Source organism: Panthera leo, chromosome E1, assembly GCF_018350215.1.
Source record: "Panthera leo isolate Ple1 chromosome E1, P.leo_Ple1_pat1.1, whole genome shotgun sequence".
Lineage (NCBI taxonomy): Eukaryota > Metazoa > Chordata > Mammalia > Carnivora > Felidae > Panthera > Panthera leo.
In genome coordinates, this window is record NC_056692.1 from 1,798,309 (window position 1) to 1,807,212 (window position 8,904).

Genomic DNA, 8,904 nt, shown 5'->3' on the forward strand with positions numbered 1-8,904 from the left:
CCCTGTGATCATGACCTGAGCTGAAATCAAGAGTCACGCTCGACCGACTGAGCCACCCAGGCGTCCCAGGAAGTGAGTTTCTATTTCCCCTACAGATGACTAAGTGTATTTCGTGGCTTTACCAAACGGTACCTGTGAGTCTGGACTGACCGAGTCAGTTTCTGTGTTGCCCTTGGAACACAGTCACAGCCCATTCGATGGGACGTTTATTGACAAGCCTTGTGCCCGGCACTGTGCCGGGACACAGGAGAGGCTGGCTGGGTGCTCGGCCACGAGCACAAGTCACAGACGAGCACCTGTGTGTCCTCACCAGCTGCACAGAAAGCACATACACTCGCGCCTATTAAAACGTTTATTTTCTTCTTTATGCTCAGAAACAAAGAAGTGGCCTTGCCCCCCACCCCAGGGTCTCCTCGTGAAGGAGAAGGAGGCAGAGTGTGTGTGTGTGTGTGTGGGGGGGGAGGGAGGATGTCGGATGTGGGAGCTCTCTCCCCTTCTCCCTACTGTCGTTCCCCTTTCCAGGACCCCCTCCAGAAGATGCAGGTTCGAGCCACCCGCTGGGGGGGCTGTGGAGGCACAGCTGGGGTCAAACAAGTAATGCCCACGGTCAACAAGAGAAGGGTCCAGTGCGTGTCCGGGAGCCACAGGCGAGGGAGGACGGAGGGGTCCGCCAAGGACTCGGTGCTGAGCGCAGGGAGGGCGGCCGGGCTGGGACCCTCCCCCTCCGGCCCCGCCCCCTCCACCCCCTCTAGCAGAACTGGTCCTCGTAATCCTCGTCCTTCATCCCCTTCAGCCGCAGGCGGGCGAAGTCCTCGAACACGATGTCGTCGTCTGTGGCGTAGCTTGACGGTGGGAAGCAGGGGTGAGGTGAGGGCTCGAGACCCTCTTCTCGGTGCCCCCGCCGCCCTCCCAGAGACAGGGGGGCCCCAGCAGCAACAGGACTGGGCGTGTGGGCGAGAAGGGACAAAGAAGGGACGGTGGCAGGCAGCCTCCCACGGAAGGCTAGGCCCTGGGGAGGTGATGTTCCAGCCCTGGCCCGCCCCCGCAGGGGACCGTGGGGAGAGGGCAGGTCTGGGAGTCCCGGAGTCCCTGTCCAAAGGGCTCACACTAGGAAGGCAGGGGAGGGTCTCTTACTTGGTGTCAAATTCAATGAGGTTGGTGTCCACGGGGGCGTCTGTCTCAGGAGCAGCTGAGGCGAGGAGAGGGGGCGGGTGGGTGGGTGCTGGAAGGGCCAGCTTTTCTCCACCGGCCTGGCTTCAGGCCGTCCCTTTGGGGGCTCGGGGTGGGTGGCATACTCACCTGTCTGGGGCCTGGGGAGGGTGATGTGATCGTGGGGCTTGGGGTGCATGAGGACAAAAGGCAGCTCCACAGAGACATCCCTGGGTTGTGGCGGGGGGGGGGGGGGGGGGGGGGGGGACACAGCATGAGGGGCCAGCACGGCCACGCCCGGGAAACAGTGCGACCCCGCGCTGCCCCGCCGCACTCACCCGCCACGAGCCACCACCAGCTTCACCTTGACCCTGTAGGACACCAGGATTCCCAGCACCTCCTTGTTGGCGCCCTCCTTCACGCTGCAATCAGGGGGAGGAGCTAGACCACGGCCCCCCGCACCCCTGCGCCCCGAGGTCTCCCCCGCGGGCTCCCATCAGTGTCCGGGCGCTGGCCGCCAGGGCTGTGCTGTCCTCACGGCCGGGCACCCCTCCGCACAGAACCCTCTGGTGGCTTCTCATCGTTCGCAGTAAAAGCTGAAGTCCTTGTGACCTGACAGTCCGCGCTGTCTAGTTCTGTTACCCTGACCCCACCCCGACCCCTGTCCTGTGGTTCGCTGTCACCACGCTGGCCTCCGGCCCGCTGTGTGTGCTCATGCAGTGTGCCCTCGCACACGGGCGCCGGGGCGGGGGGGGGGGGGGACGGGACGGGACCCAGCCCTGACTCTGCGAAGCTGTGGCCGTTGGGGGCTGCCCCCGCCCAGAGGCGCCACAGCCCCTCCCTCTCGCTTCCTCCCACAGACCGGGCCCGGGCCACCTTGGAGTGGGCCTGCCGCTCCCTCTGCCCGGAACACCCCTTCCTTGCGTAGGCACGTCTCCTATGCCTCTGGGTCCTTACCGAATTCACATCAGGGTTATGGCTTCCCCAGCCACCCTGCTTAAAGTTAACACCCCCCCTGCCCACACCCCTGCCTCATGTCTGTCTTCTCTGCCTTGCTTTTTCTCAACGCCGGTCTCCGATCTGCCCGCCCGCCCTGCCTAGCATCTCCGGTCTGTCCTGTGCCCGGACACAGCCCTGGCTCCCAGGACAGAGCCCGAGGCGCAGCCGGCACTGACCGCGCCGGTGGCTCCTGGTCTGCAGGACAACCCCCTGCCCCCACCCCGCCCCCCTCACATGGTGCTGGAAGCCAGGTTGGTGTCCTCGTGTTTGAGCTTCCCGTCCAGGGCAAGACCCCGCTTCTCCCGGTTGTCGCTGAGCAGCGGGGTGATGGTGTATACCTTGCAGAACGTGGAGCTGGGCGACACCTGGTCACTGGGGAGCGGGGGCGAGAGGACGAGGCTCCAGGAGGGGCCGGGCCAGGTGACGAGGTCGCTCCCACCCCCGGGGGCTTCGACCCCACGCCAGCCCTTCTCCCTTTGGGCACAGCTCGACCCGCCCAAGGAAACGAACGGCTCAGAGCCACCAGCCTGCGGAGGGAAGGCCCCCGTAGGTGGAGACAGTTGGGCACGATGCCATCCCCACCTCACACCCTCCGGGGCCTGCTGTTCTGCTCTGAGGCGGGGCCCGAGGCCATTCTGATACTCACTCTTGTTCGATCTGAGCCACGGGACACTTGTACTGGGCGGTGCTGAAGAGGCAGATGTCGGCATACTGTCTCACTGTGGGGTGTGGGGGGTCAGCGGCTGAGCAGGGGGCGCAGACTGCCGCCCGCCGCACTCGGACCACCGGCCGGCCCCCCGCCGCCCCCCGGCTGGGCCTCTCACGTCAGGGTATGTCCTGGGGCTGAAAATCGCTCCCCCGAGACCCCCTTCAATCCCCCACCTCCTACCAGAGACTTTGATCTTCTTGACGGTCTTGGTGGAGTTGTTGGTGACGTGGACGTTGACGTTCAGGGGCTCCCCGTGGTAGTACAGCTTTTGAGGGGATGCGGTCGAGTTTTGCGGGTCCCTGTTGTTAGCGTGCCCCCCTCCCCCCACGCAGACACGTGGCTCCCTCTTCCTCTAAACCCAGGCCCAAGCCCGGTGGACGTGCTGCCCGGACAAGCGGCTCCAGCCCTCCCCCGGGGATCCCTCTGCACCGTAGCACCTGCGTCACCCTCCTGCACCCCACCTCCTTGTCCAGGGAAGCCTCGAGGTGCAGGGACCGGTCAGACATGAGGAAGTGGCGTGTGGTTTCTGCTGAGGGCTGGGGGCCGGGTTTCTCTGGGGCAAATTGCACCTTTCGGATCACCAGCCGCACAGAGTTCCTGGGGGTGGGGAGGAGGGGTGGGAGGGGCCGGGCCTCAGACACCCAGACCGCGCCCCCCCCCCCCCCCCCCGCCCGCCCCTCCCACGGGCCTGGGGCTCCTGGGAGAGGGGAGGACGCGATCAAACCATACAGGGGCTCGGTTCCCTCACCTTTTGTGGCTTTTCTCTTCTAGCGATTTGGCACAGAAGGCTCGAATCTCAAAGTCTACTCCACAGGCCTCAGGAGGAGGAGAAAAGGTCACGTCTTACACAAGGTCCCCTCTGCCACCACGCCCTTCCTTCCCCCTCGTCTTCACCAGGGACTCTTGCCTCATCACAGTCTGAGGAGTGTGGGGCCTGGGGCTCCGTCCCCCCGCCTCTGCCAAAGGCCCAGTACCTGGCCGAGTGAGCCCCCGTACTGCCCGTGGGCGTGCGGCTCCCGAGTCACACGTGAGCGGTGACCCTCCCCCACACACCGTATTTCCACTGGGGACGGTTCCCACCCCGCTCCTCCCTGACAGCCCCCCTCTCGGGTGCGCCCCGGGCTCCTACTGGGCCCTGGTCTGCCCCGGGAGCCCTCAGAGCCCTTCCTGCCGCACCTTCCCCGTGTCCTCTGGGCCCGGCTGCAGCGTGACGGAGCAGGGCAGGTTCTGGGGGATCTGCGGCAGAGGAAAGGGGAGGCTTCAGTTCTCCCAGAGAGCCCCCCAATCTCTCTCCCAGTCTCAGCTCAGAGGCTGGAGGAGGCCGGGGGGTGAGAAGGTAAGAAGGAAGGGGCCCCTGGGAGGAGACAGAGACAAGGGCTTCCTGAAGGCAGGCAGAGGGAGGGAGGTGGGTCTGCTCCCCCTCCCACCCTTCTTCCAGATCTGCACCTGACAGGCGCCTGGCCACCCCCTCCCCCCACCTCAGTCCCAGACCCCTTGCCCTGCAGAGGGTGAGGGGCGTCCTCACTGTGAAAAAAAAGGGGTGGGCGTGCTGGCCCAGCTTCCTCAGCAGCCGGTCCTGAAGGCGGGTGGGGGGCCGGGGCGGGTTGGGCATGGGGGGGAAGGCCTGGTAGGTGGCGACGAACAGGTCTTTGCGGAAGGACAGGCCCAGCACGTCCAGGTCCTCGCGGCCATAGCGGAAGGCGCAGGTGAGGGTCACGAACACTGGCGAGGGAGGGCCGGGCGGGGCGGTCAGGACCCCCCCCCCTTCCCCAGCCCCCCAGCACCTAGCCGCAGCGGCTCCTTCCCGGGCAGCGCGAAACCTGCCCGAATCCCACTCCCACTGCCTTCTCCGGCCTCTTTCTGGGGCCCCGTCCTCCTCTGCCGCCCCGACCTCCCCTCGGCCGGTACCTTTGCGGTCCTTCAAGTAGTCAGGGTCCACGAGCACCACGCCATCTGGGAAAGGGACGCCGCCGCATGAGCTCATTTCCTGTCAGGGCCTCTCCTCCATCCCTCGGCCCCGGGGACTTCTTCCCCTCTTGGGGGACGTGGGCACACTTACCTACAGGGTCCACTCTGTCCAGGTGGTCTACAAAGTCCCGCTTGCCCAAGTACACGGTGAGCTGAGGATGCAGAAGGGACACAGGGAAGACAGGGCAGGTGGGTGCAGGGCAGCAGAACCCTGGAGGGGCCGTCCTGCCCGTGGCCTCCCCAGGCTGGGGTGTCCCCCCGGGTTTCCTTCAGAGCAGGGGACAACAGTGGGGTTTCCCAGACTACCCAACCTTGAGGCTTTTGTCACACCTCTGCCCCACAAGTCAAGCAAGTGTGTGTGTGTGTGTGTGTGTGTGTGCGCGCGTGCGCGTGTGCATGCGTGTGTGTGTGTGTGTGTGTGTGTGTGTGTGTATGTGGGGTGGGGTGGTGGGGCTTGGGGAGGACTTGCCCCAGGCAGCCAGTTAGAAAGCAGGCTGTGGTGTCACTCCTCTGGGATACACAGGTCATAGCCTGGGGGGTGCTAACTGTTCCCACCCCAGGCACCCTGAGCTCGGCTCCTAAGAGGGTCACAGCTGGGGCTTGGGGCTCCTCCCCCTCCATCTGGCCTCAGGCCGGTCCCCACCCAGCCCATGGCTGAGTGCAGGGGCGAGCAGCCTTTGCGGCGGCAAGGGGCTTCAGGAGGGAAGGAAGTGGGCTCTCAGCTGTCACAGGAAGTGGGGGCTAGAGGTTGGGGATCATCTAGGCGCGGGCCGGGCCTTGCTCGGGCCCACAGAGGGCTGGGAGGAGAAGCAGCATGGCAAACCGACTCACCTTGCAGTTAGGGCTCGACTTCTTGAAGACCCTAACAAAACAGAAAGGGAAGCCCCACTGCCTCCGTCAGACTCGGCAGGGACCTCCCGAGCCGGCCTGAGAAGCAGGGTTCGCCCGCCCCCAGGATTCAGCCCGGAGGCTTCCGGGCTTTGCCAGCCCTACCCCTCCCACTTCTCACCAGAAGGGCGGCCATAGGTCCTTAATGTTCCCGGGCCCCCCTCCTCCGTGCACTCTCACTCTAGGTCCCCTCCTGTGGCAGTCAGTAGTCACTGGTTGCCCAGAAACCACCCAGGCTCTTCCCAGAGGACATCCCCCGGAGGGACCCGAATAGGCAGGCGGTAGTTGTGTCGGTCTAAGACCGAACCCTCCACCTGTCTTCTCTGGGCTCCGAAGACAGCCAGAGTACCTGGAGGGCAGTGGCCCTGGCTTTCGCTCCTGAAATGGTTTCTACCTGGAGGCTCTACTTAAGCGCGGCCCTACTCTGTTAACCTCCAAGGGTTCCCCATCCCTGATCTCAGCAGCCTCAAAGCTCACTTGTCTTTGAAGGCCGAGCCCAGATATCACCTCCTCCAGAAGGCAGAGCCAGCCCGGACTCCCGTTACCCCCCTTTTTTCAGGGGGTTCCCGTCACACTTCATGTTTCACTGGTGGTAAAACTTGTGATAGCGTGTCCGGGCAGTTAGCTGTGGACCGTGTGTCACTAGGTAGACCGTGGACGTCACAGACCTCATCCAGTCGGGCATCCCCAGCACAATGCCCGCCGGACCATGAAGATGATGGTGCGGGCTGACATTTAGCGGGGGCGTGTGTTATCTCATTTAATAGTCTTAGCAACCCAACGATGGAGGACCTAATAGTTCTATTTCACAGGTGAGGAAAACGAGAGCACAGGAGAGGGGAAGGATTTTGCCTAAGGCCCCAGAGCAAGTAAATGGTGGGATTCAGATGAATCAGAGGCAGTCTGGCTCTGAGCCCATGCTCTTTGTCAGTAAGCCGTTACACTCTCCTGTCTCTGCAGTTGGGCTTAAGTTCCTTGAGTTGAGGGGGATTCTCGCTTCCCAGAGCTGAAACGCTCGAAGCCCGGACTCTACCCGTTGCTGAGAGGGTAGGTAGGTGTCCAGAGACCCCTGTGCTCTGGCCACTTGCGGGCCTGACATCACTTATCCCAATCCGCTCAGCCGCGATCCCTGGAAGGGTCCTCGAATATCCTGCCAACCTGCCCATCCTTCCTCCAACCCTGCCTTCTCCCCACCTAGTTTTGCTCTTACAACTTCACTTCCCCCTTCTTCCCAGAAGGTCAAGATATCCAAAGGCCATAAGGCAAAGGGTATGGAAGTCCCTGGGTATCCCCATGCAATTAGGGAGAGTAAGCGCTGATACGGCGGCAGCTAGAATAAAGCACCACCTCTTGACCCAACCTGGGGGCTGACTGCCGTGGCATCCAGCTCTCCCTCCCCTTTGCTTCTAGTTTTCCTCCTTGTCCCGGTGTTTCTCCCTATTAGGAGGAAAGCCACCGGGCTGTGGTTTGAGGTAATTGCCCCGGAGCGGCTGCTGGGCACCTGCCCTTTGGAGCCCAGGCTAGGGAGGCACAGCACGTGCACACCAAGGCTGGCCAAGGAGGCAGATCATGGGGGTGACCGGAGGGGGCCCACAGAAGCAGATGTTCTCTCCATTTCCTGTGGCCCAGAACTGGATGGGGGTGGCGGGAATTGTGCCAAGTCAGCAGTCCCCCCTCTGGTCCATCCATTCCCCTCCCTGAACCACATAACGGAAATTGGGGGCCTCCCTCAAGTCAGTGACTTCCCCTTTCTCCGGGGGGTGTTTGAGCCCTGATCCGGGACATCAGGCCTCCCTCTGGTCATCTCTCTCCACTACTGCTCGACTTGCTGCTCAGAAGCCTGGGTTCTCCTACTCTGTGGCTGGGGAGCGGCGGGGCTCCTATGATCATCTTTGGCGGAACAAGTGACAGCCCGGTACCAGGGCCCTGTTCCCGATCCCTTCTGGACAGAGGCACACAGCCCCAATCTTTTCCTCTTTTCCTCCTGCTCCCCAGGGACTCAGGCATTCACCCACTGCCCCCTTGGGGGTGCTGGGCCACAACAGGAAGTGGATTTTGCTAGAGACCAAAAAAGAGAACTCGGGGTATCAGTGGAAGGAAGGAGCCTCGATTGCACAGAAAACATCCGGGGAGTGGATGGCGTGCCCAGGGCAGATACTGGCTTCCCTCACCTCGGGGAAGAGGAGTAAGGCCCAGAAGCGGGGAGGGTCGTCATGCACTCCGCTCCCCCAAGATGAAGCTGTTGCTCCTGGCAACCTGGGGTAAGGCAGAAGTTTGGAAGCAGAGCCACCTGGCCCTTGGGACAGCCCGACTGCCCGTGGGGCATTGGACAGGAGGCTTTCCAGCAGCTCGGGACGAGTCTGGGGAGGGGGGATCCCCTCCCGGCATCCAGCCTTCCCATACCCGACCCCTCGGGGCTGGCCACCTGCTCCTCCTTCCTCCGCCCCTGCATCGCAGCCCGCACCGGAGAGCCCAGTCGCTCGGCCCCCACATCCCTGCGAGAACCCAGGCGCCGGTTTCCTGGTCCCCTTCAGCCCTCGCTTTCTGCACAGGGGCCCGGCATGCGTCCCCCTCGTTATCCTCGAGGACCTGGGCGTGCGGCCCCGGATGGCTGCCCCCTAGGGACCCAGGCGTCCGGCCCCCGGATTCTCTCCCGGGTGTCCTTGTCTGGGGACCGTCCCGGCACCAGCTCCGAGCCGCCGCCCACGTCCCGCCGCGTGGCCCCACCTCCCTTACCTGGTGCCCGGTTTCTCCCCCATGGTGCGCGCGCCCGCCGCCTGCCCGGTCCGCGGCTCGCTCGCAGCCTCGCAGCCCTGCTGCCAGGTCCCCGCTCCTCCCCGCGCCACTGCGCACGCGCGGCTCTTTCTCCTCCCCCCCCCCCCCCTCCGGCCCCCCTCCGGGTCCGGGGAACCGCGGCCAGATGCGTCAGCCCGGCTCGCGCGCGCCGCGCCGCCGCCCGCCCCCTCCGCTCAGACCCGCGCGCTGATTGGCTCCGCCCCCGCGCCCGCCCCTCCGCAGCCCCTCCCGCCGTCCCGAGCGGTAGGAAGGGGCGGGGGTCCCTCCCGCGCGCGCGGTCCCTGCTCCCCGCTCTGCCCGCCCATCTCTCCGCCCCTCCGCACCCGCTTGGGAACGATTGGGCCCCCTGGAACGACGGCGCCCGCCTGCCGGGAGCTTAGAGCCCGCTGATTGGC

At 64.6% G+C, this 8,904-nt stretch overlaps 1 protein-coding gene across 5 annotated transcripts; it reads right to left on the reverse strand.

The window, feature by feature from the left end:
* Positions 1 to 435: 435 nt before the first annotated feature.
* On the reverse strand, positions 436 to 8,555 carry ARRB2 (arrestin beta 2). Of its 5 annotated transcripts, XM_042915794.1 has the most exons (16): positions 8,450 to 8,530; positions 7,885 to 7,969; positions 5,657 to 5,687; positions 4,917 to 4,977; positions 4,766 to 4,810; positions 4,383 to 4,579; positions 4,034 to 4,093; positions 3,606 to 3,673; positions 3,319 to 3,454; positions 3,038 to 3,122; positions 2,795 to 2,867; positions 2,383 to 2,520; positions 1,488 to 1,571; positions 1,300 to 1,379; positions 1,135 to 1,189; positions 436 to 842 (listed from the first exon to the last, which is right to left on the reverse strand). In XM_042915794.1, the coding sequence occupies exons 2-16, from the start codon at positions 7,926 to 7,928 to the stop codon at positions 749 to 751; spliced, it is 1,251 nt and encodes a 416-aa protein (XP_042771728.1). In that variant the 5' UTR covers positions 7,929 to 7,969; positions 8,450 to 8,530; the 3' UTR covers positions 436 to 748. The 5 variants fall into 5 exon arrangements, with proteins under 5 accessions (XP_042771728.1, XP_042771729.1, XP_042771726.1 ...); XM_042915795.1 differs by lacking the exon at positions 7,885 to 7,969 and having other exon boundaries at positions 8,450 to 8,555; XM_042915792.1 differs by lacking the exon at positions 8,450 to 8,530 and having other exon boundaries at positions 7,885 to 8,426.
* Between the last annotated feature and the right edge of the window lie 349 nt (positions 8,556 to 8,904).

Coding starts and splice junctions, on each gene's coding strand:
- ARRB2 (XM_042915792.1), bottom strand. CDS start 8,165: ATGCAGGGGCGGAGGAAGGAGGAGCAGGTGGCCAGCCCCGAGGGGTCG. Junction 5,688..7,884: donor CCTTACTCCTCTTCCCCGAG/GTGAGGGAAGCC, acceptor CTGTTTTGTTAG/GGTCTTCAAGAAGTCGAGCC. Junction 2,868..3,037: donor CAAGAAGATCAAAGTCTCTG/GTAGGAGGTGGG, acceptor CACACCCCACAG/TGAGACAGTATGCCGACATC.